Consider the following 21,802-nt stretch of genomic DNA (forward strand, 5'->3'; position numbering starts at 1 on the left):
AGGTGTACTATGTTTAGCTTATCGTTTACTTTCGCTCCCACTTTCGCTCCCTAATTGCCCAATCCAGATGTCGGGTGCTCCGTAACAAAGTACTATTACGGATTATGGATTATGTGCTTTCTTCTGATCTTTCAAGTCAGATGGTCAAAGTTCATGAGTTGACTTCTTGACTGGTATAGGAAATCTCGTTGGGGAGAAAAAAAAGGATTTGGGCCAACAAGGTGATGCATCGCGACGTGGTTCCCCTCGTGTACGGGGGAGCCTCGAGGGAACAAAAGAGGAAATGGGGGTAAAAAACCCAAGAAAAAACAAAACCACAAAACCACAAAAAACCAGACAGAAAAAAAAAACAAAAGCTCGTACTACATGTCAAATGTGTGAAGTATCTCAAAAACGCAACAATGTATGATGGCATAATGACACGAGGGCTGAAGAATGGCACAACCGGGCCGGCGACTATAGTCCAATTGCCAGGCTCCTCTCCGCGGGTGGAGCTCCTTGGCATCTCTGGAGAAAGATTTGGAAACGCAGGGTCTTTTGCCCCGTTTTAGAGGATCCTTGGGATCCTTTTTTGGAGTAGGTCCTCCACCATTTCGGTATAGGCGAACCCTTGAGAATGTCCACTTTCGAATCTTCTTTTCTCTCCTTGCTCTTGGCAACTTTGGGGATTGGGCCGTGACTCCATCCGAGACTAAGGGCGGGAGCTAATTATACCGAGTCCAAACGAGAGGGAAGTCAAAATGAGTGAGAAAAGAGAGAAAAGAGAGAAAAAGAAAAAAGAAAAAAAAAGCCCTCATAAGATAAATTTACTTGAAAAAAGAGCGTTGACCGGGGGGTTAGAAACGGGTTGTTATTGGGTAGGAAAAGGAGGAAGTAAGAGCAAAAAAAACCCCCCAGCAAAACTGTCAGCAATGATTGGATTGTTGATAGTATATGCGGTACAAGTTACAAAGGGGGGTGACGGGGGTTGCCAACTTTTTCCTTTCTGCAGGCTGTGCACGACTTTGTTCTTTGTACTCCACTGACAATATTGAACATGAAGTCATATTTTGAGGCTGGAGATTCGATCGCGACCGTGGTACTCTGCCTCTTTTTTTTTTTCTAAGGGATTTTTATTTTGTTATTTCCTCTCTTTGTTCACTTACAAATCGATCGGGGCTGGTGACCATGGTTAGAAGCTGTCTGATTTTTATTAATTTTTTTTATTTGTATCTTAGCATCAGTGACGATCCACTTTTCTATCGCGGCGCAAGCCGCCAGATTGGTGTTTATCCCGAGCGCTCACATCTAAAAGTTGTCTTCGTATTACTCTTTTTACTCTTTGCCCTTTCTGACCCACCAAAGCCAACCGCCGGTTTATGCGTTGAGGAATTAACTCATTGACGATTTACTTTCTTTTTTCTTTTTCATATTTTTTTTTTTCATCAGCATTAAAAATCTTTTTCTTTCAACACAAATCCAAGGTTCAATACTCGGAAGAATATAGGAAGTTTTTTTTTCTTTCTCAGTGTCATATTCATGCTAGATCCAAGTAGATCCGGACCGCTCGGATCGAAGTCACTAGCATCCGGTATACTGGACTGACATGGTGGGACAGGTACATGTACCAAAAGTTACAAGTCCTCGATACCGAGTATCTGATTGAAGTCAGTACTAGTAAACATTTGAATGCGTTTAATTTGAATAAAATATCACAGGATTTAGAAATCATATACATATGTATAATTAGGGATTTCATTCCCCCCGAGACCCTGGTTCCGTGTGACGATCTGATTTCCGGTGTTGCGTTAAATGCCCCCAGTTCCCTCGCCATCGCATCCCCCGCCACGATTTCCCACTAGTGGATTAAGGGAAGGGTCAAGAAAAATAAGGAATAAGAAATAAGTAAAAAACCAAAAAACCAAAAAAAGTTCGAGTAAATATTCCTCTCCACTTAATAAATTATTAATGATTTTTCAAGTTTAAAAAAAAAAAAAAAATCATAAGGACATGGGCTTTTTCCCAAAGAAGCCAAGCGTAGGCGACTCCACACGCTCGTGGCCCTATACAGTTTAGACCCAAGCACTCTGACCTGCTGCTAATAATAATCGCGATACAACCGTTCGCTTTTAACCCTTTGCCATCCTTGCATTCCCCCTTCTCTTTTCCTTTTACTCTATACCTTGATCGGTCTCCACATTCGCTCACCCACGTTCGCTCTTCACGTTCGTTTTAACGAATCTCACGTTCGCTACGTTGATTTCTTGATTGCTTTTATCCTTACCGGGGAAAAAAAGCCAACGGATTTCCAAAAAACCTACAACACATCTTCTATTGCAAATTACACCAAAAGAAGAAGAAAAAAAAATATTCACAGAGCGAGACATCTCCCTTGGAGAAAAGGAAGAAAAAGGAAAAGAGGGACACCAAAACCAAATCCCATAAACGGTTATATTCCGAATATTCTTAATATTTAATTCTAACGCCTTGCGCTCCCGTGATTCGCTGGACGCACCCTTGATTTCCATTCCCCCCCCCACGACTTTGCTATTCTATCGGAGGAAATTGCAAGGGAAAAATTATCAAGCTGGACGCAGGGCCTCGGAGATTGTGTGTGAACCGCGTTTGCAATACAATTCAAATCTTCAATAGACAGGAACCCGTTTGTTCTGGCTCCCGTCGCTGATCTCCCCGAAACCCCCGATCTATTCTTCACGAACAACGCCAAATTCCGAAATTCCATAAACGACACCAAAGAGAGAAAAAGGGACCGACTTTCTATATCTATTGATCTGGATCCCTGGTTTCGCCAAAATCAATTGTGTCTCGGCTGAAAGCACCGCTCGAACCTCTAGGATCTATTACGCCTAACCTTGGAAAACCCCCCTCGTCAGGTGTATCTGTTTGGCAAGGTCTCAGCGCCAAAACTGACAAGGGCCTACATATTGCTCAGCTTAAGGTTAGTACAATTCTAAGAATCAATGCCATCCGTCTCCACTTTGGCCCCCCCCCTCGCCCACGGTCTCACTCCCCCCGTGCCTTGCATCTTTTCCTCTTTGAGTTGTGTCGCATCTCCTTGCAGTCGGAAATGTTGTACTTCAATCTTTTGCCCCTCTCCGGGAGATGACGAACATCATCAAAGATTGGAAGATCATTGAGCTAGAGGGAGTAACCAAGTAAAAAAAAAAAGCTAGAGAGCTGTTGTGGATTCCGGATGGCTCTTCCCGTCTCCCGCTATTGGCTTCATGCGTGCGTTTGTTATTGACATCGGACGCTTTTCTAGATTTCCCACGTCGGCCAAATTCTTGCATATTAGGCGACATCGAACGGCAAATCAACTTGTTCTTCTCCATTCTGATTCACTCGGTGAGTCCCCTTTTCTAAGACCCTTTCCGTCTTATGCATCATTCCGACACTCCGGCTTCCCCATAGAACCTTCAAAGTGTGGAAAGAGAAAAGAAAAAAGACTATCAGACCGTTCATACTCATTGCTGGTGTAGTTCATCATTGCCCAATCGATCCGTCCAACTTTCTTCCCGAAACAAGATACGGGGATAGCATCACGAAACAAAAGAAATCACCAAAACCTCGCCAGTCATCGTTCTTCAATCGCCACGCCTTTCTGGAACTCTTGCCGTCTACACTCGTGGAGAATCCTGGATATTGCATCTTCCTTTCTTCCCTTCCCGCCACGCAAAACTAGCGGTGGCTCTTGTTGAACCCGGCTCTCTCATGCGATTGGTTCTTCCCCCTGTTGTCTTTATGAACCATCTTGGGCACACATCGTGATTTGAAGTCCTTTCTTTCTTGCTGCAGCCAGCCTTTGGTCTAGTCTCAGCCTTAGTTCTGAAAATCCTGGATGGTGATTCGAGGCTTCTTGTTGCCGCCTTTTCTGTGAGACTGACAGCCTAGCTTCATTTTCGTCGCTCGTTCTGTCTCGGAGTGCACACCCCCTTTCTCGTGTGCTTGCCGACCTTATCTTGGGAAATAAATAAATTCCCAGTCATTCGCTTCTTAAGGAGGTTCTGTCTCGTTGCACTCGCTGCAACATCTTCAAGCTGGCTTATTCGAAGACACACGGTGTTTTGGTAAGAATCCCCATCTATACCGTGTTTTTCTCCTGTTTCTCCTTCAGGATGCCCGCATGTTTTGCCTCTTCTGCCAATCCAAACCCAGAGTTTTGTTTGAAGACCACCCCTGCTGTTCCGGTCTCTGCGCCTTGGAAGTTTATCGGCTGACACTTGTCTCTTTTTTCTCTCTCTCATTATAGTTCGACCCAGATTTCCAAACGCCTCTTATCTTAGGCGAGTCATTGGATTTCTCGGATTCTGAGGAATCGCAGTTTGTCGGTGCGTTTTCAGACGGCCTGTGGGCCAAGTCTGAGTCTATTCTGTCTATGTCTGGTTTCCAGAAGCCCGCTGCTGGCTCTGTACTTGGTAGGTTTTCCCCCCCCCCGCCTTTGTGTTGAATCTCATGATCCACGCCGAGTCTCGTTATAGGCTGTCATACTTACACTCGGAACCAATTTTAGATTACGCCTCCACGCGGTCTTTGCATGATGCTAGTTCGTTCTCAGCCTACGGTCAATCCCCATACGTACCTACCTCACTTGTTCCTTCGCCCATGGCCGACCAGGCTAGTCAAATTTCGGACTGTGTTCCCTACATGCCCGGAAACGAGTATGGCAGCTCGTACGAGGAGTCACAGTCTCCGCTAATGAATGCACGTTCCCGACAAATCCCCGAGATTTACTCATATAGTCCCCAACGCGGATGCGAGGGTACTCGGGTGGTTGTGGAGATCCAGTCGCCTTATGATTTGCACAGCTCCGCATATGGAACTGTCTACGTGGTGTTTGGCTCCCAAAAGTGCGAATGTCTCCCCAACTTCTTGGGTTTCGAGGGTTCAAACTTCCGATATGCCTTGGCCGCCGATGCCCCTCAGTTCATCTCTACTGCTTCACCTTCCTTTGCTGTCCCTGTGCAGGTGGTGATGGAAGGTCAGAGTGACTGCCCGCCAGCAACTCTCCAAGTGGGTGTTTACACCTACGAGCATGTGCCCCAGTCAGTGCCATCGACCAGCTCGCACAAGCGCAAGTTCTCTTCCTACTCCGACCACCCTATTGCTGCGTCTGTGAAGCGCTCGACTGGACCTATCATTCCCAAGATCGAGCCTCAAGATAACTACTCCTACCGTGATACCCAGAGCCACAATCACACCCGCTCCTCCTCCTTCTCGCCATACGTGCAGTCTCTGCCTGCCATCCCCGGCTTCGTCGGCTCTTACCATGGTGTCTCTTCCCCTCGCACTGGCACGGCCCAATACCCTACCGTGTCTGCCACCCCCCAGTCTGTGCTCCGTGCTCCGTCCCCTCTCACCCCGGCTTGGAGCCCCTCTTTCGTCTCCCTAGGTCACGATGGTCGCAGCTCTAGCATGGCTATTCCCCATACCATGACACAAAGGAGAGGACCTTCCCCTGCAGGTAGCGCCACCCCACAGTTGATCCGTACATCGACTTTGCAGCAGTCATCTGGCGTCGGTCACAGTTCAGGTTTCAACCCTTGGGGCATGGGAATGTATCCCAACAAGGCCAACCTCAAACTGAGTGGTGACCTGGACTCCATGGCTCATGGTTGGAGCAAGGACGAGCAGACTGCTCAACGCCGCCTGGTGCAGTTCGGGCGCACCCAAACCGGAAGCACCATTCACGCCGACTTCAAGCCTGTCACTCCCGAGGAGCGCATACCCAACAGCATCTGCATTAGTTGCATTTCCTGGGAGGGCAAGGATGAGTGCTACGTTACCAGCGTGGATACCATCTACCTGCTCGAGTCTTTGGTCAACGTCCGATTCACAGTTGAGGAGAAGAACCGCATTCGTCGCAACTTGGAAGGATTCCGTCCCCTCACCGTCTCAAAGGCCAAGGCCGACAGTGAAGAGTTCTTCAAGGTCATCATGGGCTTCCCCGCGCCGAAGCCTCGCAACATTGAGAAGGACGTCAAGGTCTTCCCTTGGAGAATTCTCAGCCTTGCCCTGAAGAAGATCATTGGCAAATACGTGAGTAATTAAAATATACCAGATTGCATGGAATTTCACTAATACATCCCATAGTCCGCGAGCTATTCTTCCACCGCAGGCATCATCCAGACACCCGCGACCAACTACGCTAGCCACGGCACTGGCTCCGACTCCGGCACCGAGCCTCACACTGCTCCCTCCCCTCACTCGGTCTCAGATTCCGGCCCTGTCAATCACTATGCTCCCGCCATGAGTGCCCCGGTCTACTCCACACAACCAGACCACTGTGCCTCATTGACAGCAGCCCCCGATCTCCGGTCCGTGATGCCCACCGTCACTCAACCGTACACAACAATGGGCATGGCCGGATACTCCTATCCAGCCATCTGCCAGCCCCATAGCACCCACGGCCTGGTCGCTCCCACCCCCCGATCAGCATGGGAAATGCACGGCCTCGGAGCTCCTCCCCCCTCCACCGCTGCATCGGCTGGCGCCTGCTACACCTACATGGACCCCGTGTACCACCCCCTACACGACACCACCGCCCCCGGTCCATGACCCTCCACCTGATCATCTCTTGTTACTTTTTTGACTGCGTTTTTGCTTCCATCTCTTTCTATTTTTATATTTTTCACCCTCTGCTCTGTTGAAGATACATGATTCACCTTCACGTCACTCCTTTCCACGCCCAGACGCTCCACCTATATCTACGTCGGTTCCCCCTCCCTGCTCCCCGAACGGTCTGGTTCCCATCCATTCGTCGCGCAGATCCAACCGACCACACCTGCTTTTGATTTTTGCTTTTTGCTTTTTGCTTTTCGATTCACGATCTCAATGTCTCTCCTTACAAAACTTTCATGCCTGAATGCCCTACCCACCATTTTTGCTTTTAGACGGTGTCTTGTCTTGTTCATTCCTTTTTTTCGGGTTGCATATTGCCGGGCATTTTGGGCTACACTCCTTTTTTCGCATACAAAACTTCTGGGCTATTGTACGAGTACTTGGCATAACATGGGCGCTGCAGTCATTCCTTCACGCATTCGCAGGACGGATTTGGGATAGATTTGGTTTTGGTTTTATTTCTTGGTTGCTTTTTTGTTTTATTTTATCTTTTGTGGGATTGAGGTCAGCTATTGCTGATTTGTCTTTCCTCCTTTTTGGCGCCGTCGGCGCATTGAGGAACATTGTTCGGTGGATGTCGCTTTCAACGCTACGTCCGTTGGGTTTTGTTCTCAGCTGGATAATATTGGGAGTTTATTTTTGTGTGATTTTCTTTTTTCACCTGTTCACTTTTTTTTGAGCTGAGGGCCTCGAAAGTTTTTAACTGCATTGTTCAGGCGTTTTTGGGATCTGGGCTATACTATCTATCTGCCCCCTATAGTATCTAGTACTTATATTGTTGAGCAAATTATCAATTCATTGAATTATTTATATTCTTCAATCTTTCCTCATTCTCTTCATCATCATCTAGAAGTGTCTTTGTTCTTAGTAGGGTCCAAGCATACACATTGTTACCACTTTGCAGCTCGTTGCCTGTAGATCTTACCTACTATTACTATCACCCTGTGTACCTGTGCTTTGTGATTAAGCACCTGCTGCTACTTAATGCTGTGTCATCGGCGTGATTGGTAGACTCGTTTAGGTAGCGGTATTGGGAATCTTCACCAGTGCTGCCCAGTCCCGTAAGGCCAGACCGATCAATTACTTGTTATGCCACTTGCCCCTGTCAATTCAATTTTTCATACTCTCCTGACCATGGTGGCAATTTTTAGTCAATAATAGGCTCGTGATGGGTTAATCATCGCTCGGTGGGGTGATTGAATGTCTTGTGGTGGGGTGACGGTCTTGCGGGGTGATTGCTCGTTACTCTTGAATCTGTACATACTGCCAACTGGATATTCAAAATTTAATAAGAAGGAACAGCCTACTAGTACTATGTGGTAATAAAACAACGTCATTCAAATTATCCAACAAGTGAAAGAAATATGAAGAATGATTTGTATTTGATTTTAGAGCTGACTGAGGGGTGAACAAGTCGATAACTACTAGTTAGTAGTCATTAGTATTCGGCGCCGATGGAATATCACGTGAGTTCGAGGGGGATAAAGTAGGCACGTGACACAGGGTATTCACTATCTAATCACACGTGACATGTGAAGCGGGGCCGCGACTCGAAATTCCAAGTTGACTCACGCCGCCCACCTCCACTTACCAACCATTGAATTTCGACGACTAAGCGGGTGAATTGCGGATTCTTCTGGTTCCTACCCCGTTTTACATATAATTGGATATATATTCCACGTCCTTTCTCTCTTTCCCCCTTCTCCTACCCCATCTCTCCTGCTTCCTCCACTCACATTTTTCTGCTACCTCCAAACATGGAGGGAATTAAAGCTACCTTCGCCAAGTGCAAGGAGCAGCGCCGGTCTGCTCTTGTGGCCTACATCACCGCTGGATACCCAACTGTCGAAGAGGCTGTTGACATTCTTCTTGGTTTGGAGAATGGAGGTGCTGGTATGTTAAATCCCCCTGATGGCGGGGTAGTTTAGATTGCAATCACTAACAGCTCTGGTTTAAATTACAGATATCATTGAGCTTGGTATCCCTTTCACTGATCCCATTGCCGACGGCCCTACTATCCAGACCGCCAACACCAAGGCTCTTCAAAATGGTGTGACTGTTACAACCGTTCTTGGCTTTGTCCGCGAGGCCCGCAGCCGTGGTCTTAAGACCCCCATCATGTTGATGGGTTACTACAACCCCGTTCTCCGCTACGGCGATGAGCGTATGCTCAAGGACTGCAAGGAGGCCGGAGTCAATGGCTTCATTATGGTCGATCTGCCCCCAGAGGAGGCTGTCCGCTTCCGCGACCTGTGCGCCAGCACTGGGTAAGTACTAACTACCATGCGCTTCGATCTAATTATGCATTGTCCAGCCCAAAGCTAATTTCTTTAGCCTCTCCTACGTTCCTCTCATTGCTCCCGCCACCTCCGATGAGCGTATGAAGCTCCTTTGCAAGATTGCGGACTCCTTCATTTACGTCGTGTCCCGCATGGGTGTCACCGGAGCTACTGGCCAATTGAGCGCCAACATTCCCGATCTTTTGCGTCGTGTCCACGAATACTCTGGTAACGTTCCTGCTGCTCTTGGATTCGGAGTCAGCACTCGCCAGCACTTCCTTGATGTCCAGGAAGTCGCCGAAGGTGTCGTCATCGGTAGTCAGATCATCACTACTGTCGGCAAGGCTGCCCCTGGCCAGGCCGCAAAGGCTGCTGAGGAATACCTTTCCAACATTACCGGCCGCAAGCTGCAGCGCGATGCCCAAGGTAACATTACCGGAGAGATCAACCTCGTCGAGCCTGTCCACAAGGAGCTTGTCAACGCTGAGACCCAGCCTTCCAAGATCATTACTGAGGCCGAGACCCCTGCTGGCCCTGGCTTGGGTGACCAGTTGGTCGCCTTGAACGTTACTAAGGAGTCCTGGGCTCTTCCCTCGCGCTTCGGTGAGTTCGGTGGACAGTATGTTCCCGAGTCTCTGATGGACTGCCTTGCTCAGCTTGAGCAAGGTTTCAACACGGCTCTCAACGACCCCTCGTTCTGGGAGGAGTTCCGCTCATACTACCCCTACATGAGCCGACCCAGCAGCCTCCACCTTGCTGACCGCCTGACCGAGCACGTTGGCGGTGCTAACATTTGGTTGAAGCGCGAGGATCTCAACCACACCGGAAGTCACAAGATCAACAATGCAATTGGTCAGATTCTGATCGCTAAGCGTCTGGGTAAGACTCGCATTATTGCCGAGACCGGCGCTGGTCAACACGGTGTGGCTACTGCTACCGTCTGTGCCAAGTTCAACATGAAGTGTACGGTCTACATGGGTGCTGAGGATGTGCGCCGCCAGGCCCTTAACGTCTTCCGCATGAAGCTTCTCGGTGCTGAGGTTGTTGCTGTCGATGCTGGCAGCCGCACTCTCCGTGATGCCGTCAACGAAGCTCTCCGCGCCTGGGTCGTCGAGCTTGACACCACTCACTACATTATCGGTTCCGCTATTGGCCCCCACCCATTCCCTCTTATCGTCCGTACTTTCCAGTCCGTCATCGGTGACGAGACCAAGAAGCAGCTGCAGGAGGCCATCGGAAAGCTTCCCGATGCCGTCGTTGCTTGCGTTGGTGGTGGTTCCAATGCCGTCGGCATGTTCTACCCCTTCTCCAAGGACCCCAGCGTCAAGCTGGTCGGTGTTGAGGCTGGTGGTGACGGTGTTGATACTGCTCGCCACTCTGCCACCCTTTCCGGTGGCTCCAAGGGTGTCCTGCACGGTGTCCGAACCTACGTCCTCCAGAACGAGCACGGTCAGATTGCCGAGACTCACTCGATTTCTGCCGGTCTCGACTACCCCGGTGTCGGCCCCGAGCTGAGCGCCTGGAAGGATTCTGACCGCGCTACTTTCATCTCTGCCGATGATGCCCAGGCTCTGCACGGATTCCGCACCCTCTCTCAGACCGAGGGTATCATTCCCGCTCTCGAGTCTTCCCACGCCGTCTGGGGTGCTATGGAGCTGGCTAAGACTATGGAGAAGGGACAGAACATCGTTCTGAACCTGAGTGGTCGGGGTGACAAGGACGTACAGAGCGTGGCTGACGAACTTCCCCGTCTTGGCCCCAAGATTGGCTGGGATCTCCGCTTCTAAGCGGTCAAAAATACTTCCTTTATTGTTTAGACGGAATTGACTTGATGTTTTAATGCCCTTTGGATGCTTTCAGGTGTTTTTTTACAGGTACATTCCTAAAGGTTGTAAATTTACAGGTACATTCTTAAGGGTTGTAAACTGCTTTTACCTTGACATGTTTTACAGGGCTTCTTGGACCGATGGTGTGGTTATTGGTTCGAAATGGAACCCAGCGATCCTGCGAAGAGTCGCTTGGGTTGACATTTCTCCGATGTACCAATATCGGTCTTAGATTCTGAGTTGTATGTACTGGCAAGGGCTGATGCATGGAAATTATGAAAAGCGTGTTTGTTTTGGGATTTTTTTTGTCTGTATTGTTATCCCCTATGATATCCACTTGATATCCAAGTTCATACCTTGAATTTCCTTCTTAGTTGACTGGTAGATGTAAGATGACTTTTAATCGGATGTTATCAGTTCGTCTTGTATTGGATTCGTACTTGGAGAATCCATGGATACGCTGCTCATATTCAAATGACCGAAGCTGGCACCGGAACATGTTATGCAACTACCTAACTCACCATGCACTACACTTGATCCATAGGTTTGGATGACTGCCAAGTCTCAAATCGATCCATCCAACCCACTCTACCACCAGTCTACCCCATTGACATTCCTTGATTTCGTTCCGCCGAGATCGTCAGTTGATCTCGTTGGTAGTACTGTGTCTGGTCCGTTAGATCCCAAGGTTAGTAATTATCATAGACGGACGCTAAATCCCGCTGCGCATTTCCTTCCAATCGCGTATAGACACCCCCAAACCGATTGGCCAACCAGTCCAGAGAACTGTGCAGCGTCATTGACCACAACACATCTTCATCAGTGCCACTCCGGCGATGGTGATCTCCTGATAAAAAAATACGAGTGGAATGGATACTTCCGCCATCAAGACCTGACCAATTTCACCACTGAAACCAAGTTCCTGATTCCAAGCCCCCGATTTCCTGCGTACTCATTCGTGGAGCAGGAAGGTGTTTTACGAAAACCAGTCAAATGCATTGAAACAGTTTACTTTTTTGAAGCATGGGTTATTTGGGCCGTGAGATCTTAGTATCTCATTGGACCGGCCATTTTAGACTTTATCGTATTCGCCTCGAATGGGGCAGTAAAGTAGGTACCAGGGTCGAGCATTTGGATCAACTTCACAACCCCATGGACTATGGAGTGGAATTGTCGGAGCACATTTACTGGAATCAGACAATGGTCAACAATCAATGGCTCGAGTGGGGAGGATACGGGTTTACCCCGCGTGACAAAGGAAGTCAAGACTATTATTAGCAATTTAACCTCAACCGTGGGATCAAAGCGTCCCGTTCCAATTGGTGTGGGAAAACATCAAATCCCCTCACATTTACTCAATATGTTCTGTTCCTTCTTTTTGACACTCTCTTGGCAATCCTGGTACTGTGTCTCACAGTCTACATCGCGGACGTCACCATTTTGCACCTTTTCCTCTCTAGAGATCCGTATTCTTAGGCACGTTTCTAGGGGACGATGATGTACTTGACTCGTAGAGTCCTGGACAGGGAAAGGTATAAAAGGATCAAGCTTAGCCCTCGATAGTGATGCATTCCAGAATCAGATCAGCTTTGAATACAGCTAAACAGCCAGTCCAATAATCTCTTCAATCCTTTGAAACCCAAAACCCACCAACTATACTCCCGAACAAGATGCAGGTCTTGACAGGATTGAACATCTTGCTTGCGCTCGCCACGGCCTCGAATGCCCGGCCCTTGAAGCGCACCAACGAAGTCGAGATCACTTTCATCGGCGCAGCCAATGCCCAATTCACCGAGAACTTCCCTATCGATGGCTCGACGGTGTCCATCTGTGCGTTCCGACTCTCTCCTTTTCCAACTCTCCATAGAACCCCATCTTACTCCATTTGAACCTGGCACCCGCTAACCCAATCATCTCCTTCGTCATGCACAGCAAACGTACTGAGCATCTCGCACATCTCATCCCCGGACGCAAACGTCCAGTGTACTTTCAACGGCATCGATCATAGCGTCACGAACGTCGATGGAGCCGAGCTTGTCGACGTCGGCCCACCCCAGACGCAGATCTCTGGATCGTGCTCCGCAACGGGCTCGGGATCATCTACTCCTCCTCCTTCTGGTGGAAATCAGGGGGGCAACGGGGGCAACGGGGGCCACGGACATGATCACAGCGTTGAGGTTGTTTTCATTGGTGCGGCCAATGCGGAATTCACTCAGAGCTTCCCTGTGAATGGTCAATGGACGCAGATCAGTATGTCAATCCCAACCCCAATACCTAGCACCGATAAGGTTTACTCAATATTGGTTCGGAAGTATGAGGCTAACCTTTTTCTGTAGCTAATGTTCTGAGCATTTCTCATATCCAGTTGGATAATGCGGGCTTTACTTGTACCTTTGACGGTATCGATCACAGTGTGACTACTGTGACTGGGGCGGAGTTGGTTGATGTTGGTCCTCCTCAGACCCAGGTTTCTGGTTCATGTCGGGCGATTTGATTTCACCCGTGGATTTTGGGGAGTTGGGAGTATTCTGGGGTGATTTTGAGGTAATGGAGGTGTCATATGTTTGTTTCTTTTATTTGTAATTTTTGGGGTATTTTTTTGTAATTTCTTTTTTCTCTCTCTTTTGGTTAAGGCAAACGGTAAGTGGGGAAGGGAAAAGACGATAAAATGAGGAAAAATATGGGACTTTTGTACATTGATCAGGCTAAGGTTCGTGTATGGGTTCGTTTAATCTAAGTTTAATTTTAATTTGACTTTTCTTATGCTTGATCCTTTACCAATTGACCTTGAACTAGTACATAGTCAGAAATAGTTCGGTAGTTCAAAGTCTAAGGTGCATCTTTAATGTACGTTATGGATCATATGCAGCATGACTAAGGCCTCGACCATTTTAGCCGACCCGCTTCGATTACTCATCCCTCGGGTGATGAATAAACTATTAATGCCCCATGTCCCCTGTTCTTCCCCAACTTCTCTGCACTTTGTCTCCACCGCTATAGAGTGGACCCAAAAGTACCAGATTTTTGACCCCCCTTTTTTGGGTTTTGGTCCAATCGTCAAGGTATAAAAAAGGAAAATACATAATGGCCGAAATATTAAATCCATCTGCTGCACCAGTTGCACCCACCGCGACCGCTGCGACCACTGCGACCGCACCCACTGCACCCCGCAAACGAGGACGTCCACGGACCAATAACATTGATGATGAACAAGTCCCCGAGGTAGGTGCAAGGATACGGAACAGAGTATGAGTTCGTGTCCGCTCATCATATCCAGAAACGTCGAAAGCAACTTCGCGAGGCCCAACAAACATACCGCCGGCGAAAGGAGACAACCATCAATAACCTACAGTCGCGCGTTCAGGAGTTGGAAACCGGTATCGAGGATCTCAGCCAGTCATTTCTCTCCTTCAGCACCCTTCTCTTAGGGGCAAATCTGCTGGACGGTCGTTCAAATATTGCATCTGCTCTTCAGGCCATTACTCAACAATGCGTGTCGCTTGCGAGACAAGGCTGTTCCGATAATGAGACCGAATCAAATCAAAATCAAAATCAAAAACAGAGCCAGAAACACAATCAGAATCAAACCCAGAACCGAACTCCCGCGCAGAGTGTCACTGGGAATCATGGGGAAGAGTACTTGAATCAGTCTACGCCGGCGGAGACGATCAACTTGGATTATGATGCAGAGGTCGTGCGCGAAGAGCCGATACTCTATTCAGGAAATTCAACTCCTCAACCGTCCATGACATCGACATCGTCATCGCTCACTCGGTGGTCGGACATGTCACTCCCTCTTACACCACCTGGTCAAGACCAATCAATGCTTCCTTATGGTTACCATTATCCTACTGGGCCAGCTCCTTCGCTTCCAAGCCCACCACTCACACTAGACACCAAAGATACACACCTGACTATCTCACACCGCATTGTGCGAGAGTGTTGCCGCACCGGCTACAGGTTACTCGTTTATTCACCTGACAACCTTCAGAAAATCCGACAGGTGTTTGGAGGACCACTAAATGAGTCGGAGCGGGTTAGATTGGTATCGGCATTCTACAATGCTATGCATGATGATTACGGAGAAATAGTCACCAGAGCCGAAGTTTTAACCCCCATGCATCCGAGAAAAAACAGTTTTGAAGCAGATCAGCTTTCTCGTTCGGCGAGCTCGTGGCAGCTGGTTTATGAGGCTGGGGCGGATGAATGGCTAGATGCTAGTGGAGTGCAGAGGCTTTTACAAGAAAAGGGGATTGATATCGTGGTCGAGAGTTCGGCTTCGGCAAACTCGGTGTACCGAATGAAAACTTCGCCTATATTATTTGATATTTCTACATTTGCAAGACGTGAGTTTTTGACCACCCCCCTTCTCTCTCCCATGGAATCTGATGCATAATACTAACCATCAAATCCCAAAGTGCTCTCTATGGACTGTATCTGTGTTGGCAAGGGGCCGGCTTTCAGGCGAAATACTGTTGAAAGGGCACTACTGCTCGCCACTTCTACTGACCCCTGGGCATATGATACTACTTCACTTGATGTACCTGGATTTAATTTTTAATAATCAAAAGAAATTAGTGGCTTCGATCAGCTTTTGCAGCCGTTCGTCGTCCCAATATCGTTCCATGGCGTCCGTTTTCCAGATCTCCCAGTTTAGTTGCTTGCTATCACCAAGACCTTTCAGAAACGGATCCCCAAGGCCGTTCAATAGACCGAAGAACAGACCCAAAAAACTATCCCAATCCGAAATGTCATATCCGCAGCAGAAATCAAACCGATGCAGAAGCCGTCCAGATCGAACAATCTCCCCAAGATCAGGATGCCCCTTTTCTTCCAGAAGCTCCGCAAACGTGACCTCGTCATCGCCAATCCGATTGCCCCCGTCGTAGAACTCCGCCACCGGAATAAGAGCAATAGGAGAATTAAACGCCACAGACCGCGGCGCCGTATACGCCCACTCCCAATCAATAATCCCCGTGATGTTAAACTCCTCATCAACAAGAATATGATCCCCCTTATCATCCGCATGCCGAAGATAAAACCTCCCATCATCCAAATCGTTATACGCAAACACCTTCGCCACATTGTCCAGCAAAAACCGATGCACCAAGTACGCATCAATCGGTCGACCCGTATAGATCTCCTGCCGCAAGATCAAATCCAGCGTCAACTCAATCCCAGCCCTATAATACTCCTGCGCCGAACAGCACGGCCCCGTCATCTCCAAAGACGCCCCCGCCCGTCCCCGATCCGTCAAAGACTCCACAGCAAACGGCCCCACCGCACTCCCCGACCCCAATCCCAATCCCACCGCCTGAATCTGCTGATCAACATCCACCGGCATCAACGACCCCATCTTCTCCATCGGATGACTCAAAAGCGCAACATAAACATCCGCCAACTGCCCCAGCACCTTCCGCCTTTTCTCCGGCATCCACGCCAGATTCAACGAGCTACCCACGCTCCGCCCCGCCAGCTTCTCCATAAGAATATACGGCACCCCGACGGGATTGTCGGGGTCCGCGTCGAAATCATGCACAGCCGGCGTCGGCACATTGATGCGCGCTAGGAACTGCAGCGTCGCGACCTCGCTGCGCACGATATAGCTCTGCAGCTCTGGCGGCGGCGAGGTGGCGTTGCGGCGCCGGATCCGCGTTAGCCAGCTTACGCCGTCCTCGAACAGGATCTCGATGTGGTAGTTCATGCCGCCCATTACCTTGCTGCAGGTTTCGTGGTCGTATTTGAGGTTGTGGGGTACTGTGCACGGGATGCCGTCGCGGAGGGTGCTCGCGCGTGATATTAGGGCTGCCACGTTGATTTTTTGCAGGAGGCGGGTTATTTCTTCTTTTTCGGCTTGGCGGGCGGCGGGGAAGTAGGTTTTTTCGTCCTGTGGATGCAGGCATGGGTGGTTAGTAGTTGATATAGGGCGTTATTATATTATACAAGGCTAGGTGCGTTAATGTTTGTAGGTGGTTGGGTTCTTTTTCTTTTGGCTTACCTCCCATGTTGGGCATTTGTGGTATTCGGCTTTTAGGTGCTTGGCGCAGAGGTGCTGGTTACAGATCATGCATCCTCCGATTTGGCGGACTGAGGGCTTGCCACAGCTGGCGTAGTCGCAGTTCCACATGGCTGGCGGTTGTAAAGGGTATATTCTGGGGAGGTAAAGATATGTATCGAAGCCACCGTGGTGTACCCCCTTGCATATATGTGTATCATGTGATGGGGATATTTCCTAGTCCTTCTAAAGACCAGTACAGGTAAAGTCGACATCGCTGCTCTTTTGGGATAGGCTTGGAACTCCGCCAGCAGGTTTGGATATTGGGTGTGTGTTATTTGATGGATCATCATCATTCATCTATTGATCTTTTTAATCTCATTGTTATCCACTTAAGCTTCTCCGCACTAGCATCGCGGCACCGGCTACCGTCGGGTTTACCATTATCAATCACAAACCTCAAGGATAACCAAAGATCAATTTTCTTTTTTTCGATTTTTCGATTGAGCAAAGCTCAGAGCAAGAACCCATAAAGGTATTGTTTTAAAAGGATACACTTTGTCAGTGCCTATGGGCCACACTAGTACAAGAGTCGAGATTCGGTGAAAGTGGGGGTCCCCGCATGTTATCAAAAGTGATGAAATCCACGCCCTTCGGATGATACAAGTGGACCTGGAGGATAAAGACTCCAATACTCATTGGTTCGAGCTACGGGTGAGTCAAGATGGAAATGAAGCTTCAACTTTCTGTTTCCAATAATTTTTTCTTGCAACTCTGACTGAGTCATCACCTCTCCGCAGCTCAAATACTTGGACTCCCGGTGACTCCAATTTTTCCTCAATTTTTTTTTATTCTCAATACATCGCCATCCCCTAACTACCAAACACCATGACTATCGAAGACCAACTCACACCCTTCGGGAAACCCATGTTAAAGCATTGGCTATTCGACCCCTCCTACAAAAACCTTAACCATGGTCAGGACTCAGCAATCCCCATCTCCCACTTCATCTCCCATACTAACATGACAGCTAGGCTCTTTCGGAGCTCACCCGGTCCAAGTCCGCGATACACAACGTGCTCTTTCCGCCATTGCAGATAAGCGACCAGACCCCTACATCCGGGTCCACCATCTAGAGCTCCTTAAAGAAGCGCGCGCAGAGATTGCCGAACTTATCAACGCCCCGCAAGACGAATGCGTCTTCCTCAAAAATGCCACAACGGGCGTCTGGACCGTCCTATACAACCTAAATCTTCAGGAATCTGAAGCACTAATCTATTTCGGCCCTGTATATGGCGCCGTGGAAATGGGCATCGTGTCTCTGCAAGAACACTCCCCGTTCCAGGCCCGGAAGGTCCCTTTCGAGTTCCCTATCTCCGTGGATGAGCTGGAGAGCCGCTTCCGCGAAGCAGTTCGCAAGGCACGTGTCGACGGCCTCAAAGTGCGTGCTGCGGTCTTCGATTCTGTCGTCAGTAACCCGGGTATCCGGTTCCCGTTTGAGCGATTCGTGGCTATATGCCGTGAAGAGGGCATTCTGAGTATCATTGATGGCGCGCACGGCGTTGGAATGATCCCCCTCGATATGAAGGAGCTACAGCCTGATTTCTTCGTATCCAACTGCCACAAGTATGTATCCCGTCCGTTCTTCTTTTTTAACTTCTTCTTCCCTTCCCTTCCCTTCCCTTCCCTTCACGTTCTTCTCCATCTCCACCAGAGCCAAGAAGGAACTAGACTAACCGCCCAACAAAGATGGCTCTATACACCCCGTAGCGCAGCAGTGCTATACGTCCCCAAGCGCAACCAGCACCTAATTCGCACCACACTCCCCACATCATGGGGCTTCATTGCCGCGCCCACCTCAACCGCGACCGTCGCCTCAGTCCTGCAAGACAAAAACGCACCCAAAACCAAAACCCCCTTCGAAGAACTCTTCGAATTCGTCGCCACCAGCGACGACTCCGCCTACATCTGCGTGCCCGCAGCGCTAAAATTCCGCCGCGAAGTCTGTGGCGGCGAGAAAGCCATTATGTCCTATTGCACCAACTTGGCCAACGAGGCCGCTGACCTGATCGCCGCCACGCTCGGTACAGATGTCATGCAGGAGCCGGACCTGAAGCCGGGCGAGAAGAGTCGTATGCGCGACTGCTGTATGGTCACGATCCGCTTGCCGCTTCGGGTCGCGGGGGATGGGGCTCAGGCCCAGGGAGGCTCGTGGGTGACGCTTACGCCGGAGGAAGCGCCGCTTAGGGCTTCGTTTATCGAGCAGACTTTGATGAAGAAGTTTGATACTTTTGTACCTGTCTTTCGGCATGGGCCTTGGCTTTGGACTCGTGTTAGTGGACAGGTGTTTTTGGAGATTGGGGATTTTGAGTGGCTGGCGGGTGTTCTGCGCAATTTGTGCGAGGAGGTTGTGGAGGTTTCGCGCAAGAATAGGACAAGTAATATTTGAAAATCGTTGGAAGCTATCTAGGGAGATCATTTAGGTGTGTGTTTGCTGTGATTAAATGTTAGGACGCAGGTACATTCCAATGTTTATGAACTTGAAGAGATGTTTATTTACATCATCTACCAGTCAACTGGTATAATTTAGCTTAAAGGCAAACGATGATGCACATTCCAAAGCCCCAATCTATATGGTCAAGTGGATGTCACCTGGAGGCGCCATAAGGAGTTTTCAATTCCGATTCCTATACCTACCAGTAGGTACTAGCAACCAGACTCAAACTTTCAGCTCCTCAAAAATCAGCCCGTACCAAGACACAGGTAGCCATATTCAAGATTCCGTTTGTTTTGAAAGGCATTCTTGAGATGGATCAGCCGTTGTTGATTGTTCTAGATTATTCGGATCGAGCACTTGGCCGGGTCGTTCAGGCAATGCTTGCATTTGAGTATGGTTTGGTCTGATAATGATTAGCGAAACAGATTCATGTATTATTATTCAAATGAAGTGGATCCATCCTTGAGGCTAAAAATGTCTATTTAAGAAACATTTGAAGCATTTATCCGCGCCCACACCTATCCAGATGTCATTCTCAGTGCTCTCCCCAGCCTGCACCACGAAGAATACCATCTTATAGAAAGTTTGAGTCATCAGTTTAACATCTGGAGGTATACCTATACTATCCAAATCAATTGATGTATCTAAAGTATGTATAACCTTGAGTACCTAACCCCCTACTCAACCTTCACAATCTTCCCCGTCTCAACCTCATACAAATACCCCGTAACAGGAACATCCAGCACAAGCGGACTATCCTTCAAGATCTGCACATCATCCAAAACACTCTGCGCCAGATCCCCAAACGGCAAAAACGCAATATGATCTGCACTCTGCTTCAGGTCCGCCCGGATCTTATGACGGATCACATCGTCGGTGAAGGTAAGCATTCCACAATCGGTCTAGCCAGAATCAGAATCAGAACCAGAACCAGCATGACATGACAAGAAAGAGAGGGGCTTGAAATGTCATACATGATGCACAATGATGATCTCCCTCGTCCCAAGCAGCTGCTGCGATATTATGATGCTGCGCAGTGCATCCGTGACCCGTCCGCCTGCATTTCGGATGACGTGGGCATCGCCTTCTTCGAGGCCTAATGCGCGGGCGGGATCTGAATTGGTTTTGGGTAATCTGGTCAGCTCGGGATTTCAAGATTGCCAACCTTGGAACATTTGGACGATAAAAACAACTAGGTAGCACCTGGGCATCCCTGCACATGTATCCTATGGGCTGGGCAGGAATCCAGGTGTGCTTCAAACATTTGAAGGATATGTTTTCAATGTTCCAGTCCTGCCAAGTATCATCCACCTGGGCACATGCATGGATGTGTTGACAGGTATAGTTTTGGGAAGATTCAAATGCAGCGGCAACATTGAAACATTGAATAAAATGTGGAGCTTGGAGCTGGAGTGGGACGTACCGAGGCGCGCGTCCATGCATGCTACTATGGCTACTTTGCTGGTAAATCCAAACAAGTCAGAACTTAATATCCTGGAGCTAGCTTGAGTGGATATATAGTGGTAACCAAAGGTTGAAATGCATGAACGAGTGGGGGGGGTTTAATCTAAAATCGGCATTTGGTAGACATACCGTGCTGGGGGCAAGGGCAGAGCGCCCTTAGTAAAAGAGGCGGCATATTTTGCGTTTGCGGATTCGAATTCTGGGGCGACAGACATGACTAGATAGCTCCGGATGTTGTATTTCAAAGTTGAAGTATGAATATGGATATGGGTCTAAGAGGTTGAGTACTGTGCATTGGGGAATAAGGTGAAATATATACAGCACTAACAAAGGTTCAAATGTTTGGAATGAACGAACCCTTTCCCCGCTTCTACTACGGTTGCGACTATGAGGTGATTTTATGGTTATCGTGCCCCTAGATGGCGTGATGGGAGTTCGTATATGTGCGTGACGGGCCAATAAAGGTGGAGGATATCGTGATCTCTACCAAGATTGACATTGTCAACATTGGTAGCTTTGGATTTGCATTTCGAGGAATTGCTATGTAGTGAATAGTAGGGAGATTTAGTTACATTTGAATATGTAATAGGTAGTAGGAAAAGGATGGCTGCTTTCGAAAACTATCGAAAAGATTAAATCAAGTATACTTCTCTGTAAGTCAAGGAGACAAAAAGGCATATGTCTTAGTAGCCAAGGAACATGCTGGAGTATTATTGAAACTTGCAGTTCGTCGCATTGCTTCTAGAATTTAGAGATCAGTATCAAAGAATCTCTTGTGAATAGTAAAAATCTGGAAAAAAAAAAGTCATGTACACGAACGGAAACATCGTAGGATCGTGGGCCTGCCACCATCAATTGATGGAGGGGGGTATGGATAAAAAGCAGAAGCAACGCTAAACAGCCTGAATCACCGTGAAAACACCAAAATTCCCCCATAAACTGTCTTGGAGCGCAATATGCAAAACCCCGCTCGAGAACGTTAATAAAGCCATCAGTTTCCACGTTGTGAAAATAATCAAAATATCTAGGTCTTAGTTATTGCCACCACCAAACCGACTCCAGACCCAGCCCGTGAAACCTCCACGGCCGCTTTCTCCGCTACGACTGTTGCGACTGGACCGGC

General features: G+C 48.6%; 6 protein-coding genes across 6 annotated transcripts; 4 read left to right on the plus strand and 2 right to left on the minus strand.

Annotated features, from left to right (window-relative positions):
• Positions 1–3,838: 3,838 nt before the first annotated feature.
• Positions 3,839–6,555, plus strand: medA (transcriptional regulator medA; the record flags this gene model as incomplete). The annotated part of the gene is made up of 5 exons (XM_057166794.1): positions 3,839–3,841; positions 4,002–4,067; positions 4,250–4,415; positions 4,511–6,036; positions 6,091–6,555. The coding sequence occupies 5 exons, from the start codon at positions 3,839–3,841 to the stop codon at positions 6,553–6,555; spliced, it is 2,226 nt and encodes a 741-aa protein (XP_057019835.1).
• Positions 6,556–8,375: 1,820 nt separating this feature from the next.
• Positions 8,376–10,684, plus strand: trpB (tryptophan synthase TRP5; the record flags this gene model as incomplete). The annotated part of the gene is made up of 3 exons (XM_057166795.1): positions 8,376–8,511; positions 8,582–8,885; positions 8,953–10,684. 3 exons carry the CDS (start codon positions 8,376–8,378, stop codon positions 10,682–10,684), a joined length of 2,172 nt encoding a protein of 723 aa, XP_057019836.1.
• A 1,709-nt stretch (positions 10,685–12,393) lies between these two features.
• On the plus strand, positions 12,394–13,217 carry N7466_007407 (uncharacterized protein; the record flags this gene model as incomplete). The annotated part of the gene is made up of 3 exons (XM_057166796.1): positions 12,394–12,553; positions 12,656–12,973; positions 13,060–13,217. The coding sequence occupies 3 exons, from the start codon at positions 12,394–12,396 to the stop codon at positions 13,215–13,217; spliced, it is 636 nt and encodes a 211-aa protein (XP_057019837.1).
• A 2,070-nt stretch (positions 13,218–15,287) lies between these two features.
• N7466_007408 (phosphotransferase family protein) lies at positions 15,288–16,850 on the minus strand (the record flags this gene model as incomplete). Its single annotated transcript, XM_057166797.1, has 2 exons — positions 15,288–16,610; positions 16,722–16,850. The coding sequence occupies 2 exons, from the start codon at positions 16,848–16,850 to the stop codon at positions 15,288–15,290; spliced, it is 1,452 nt and encodes a 483-aa protein (XP_057019838.1).
• Positions 16,851–17,606: 756 nt separating this feature from the next.
• N7466_007409 (putative aminotransferase family protein (LolT)) lies at positions 17,607–19,167 on the plus strand (the record flags this gene model as incomplete). The annotated part of the gene is made up of 3 exons (XM_057166798.1): positions 17,607–17,694; positions 17,753–18,344; positions 18,468–19,167. 3 exons carry the CDS (start codon positions 17,607–17,609, stop codon positions 19,165–19,167), a joined length of 1,380 nt encoding a protein of 459 aa, XP_057019839.1.
• Positions 19,168–19,892: 725 nt separating this feature from the next.
• N7466_007410 (beta-class carbonic anhydrase) lies at positions 19,893–20,654 on the minus strand (the record flags this gene model as incomplete). The annotated part of the gene is made up of 3 exons (XM_057166799.1): positions 19,893–20,117; positions 20,190–20,329; positions 20,639–20,654. The coding sequence occupies 3 exons, from the start codon at positions 20,652–20,654 to the stop codon at positions 19,893–19,895; spliced, it is 381 nt and encodes a 126-aa protein (XP_057019840.1).
• Positions 20,655–21,802: the final 1,148 nt, after the last annotated feature.

This window comes from Penicillium verhagenii (assembly GCF_028828195.1).
Source record: "Penicillium verhagenii strain IBT 33310 chromosome Unknown utg000007l_segment0_segment0, whole genome shotgun sequence".
NCBI classification, from domain to species: domain Eukaryota; kingdom Fungi; phylum Ascomycota; class Eurotiomycetes; order Eurotiales; family Aspergillaceae; genus Penicillium; species Penicillium verhagenii.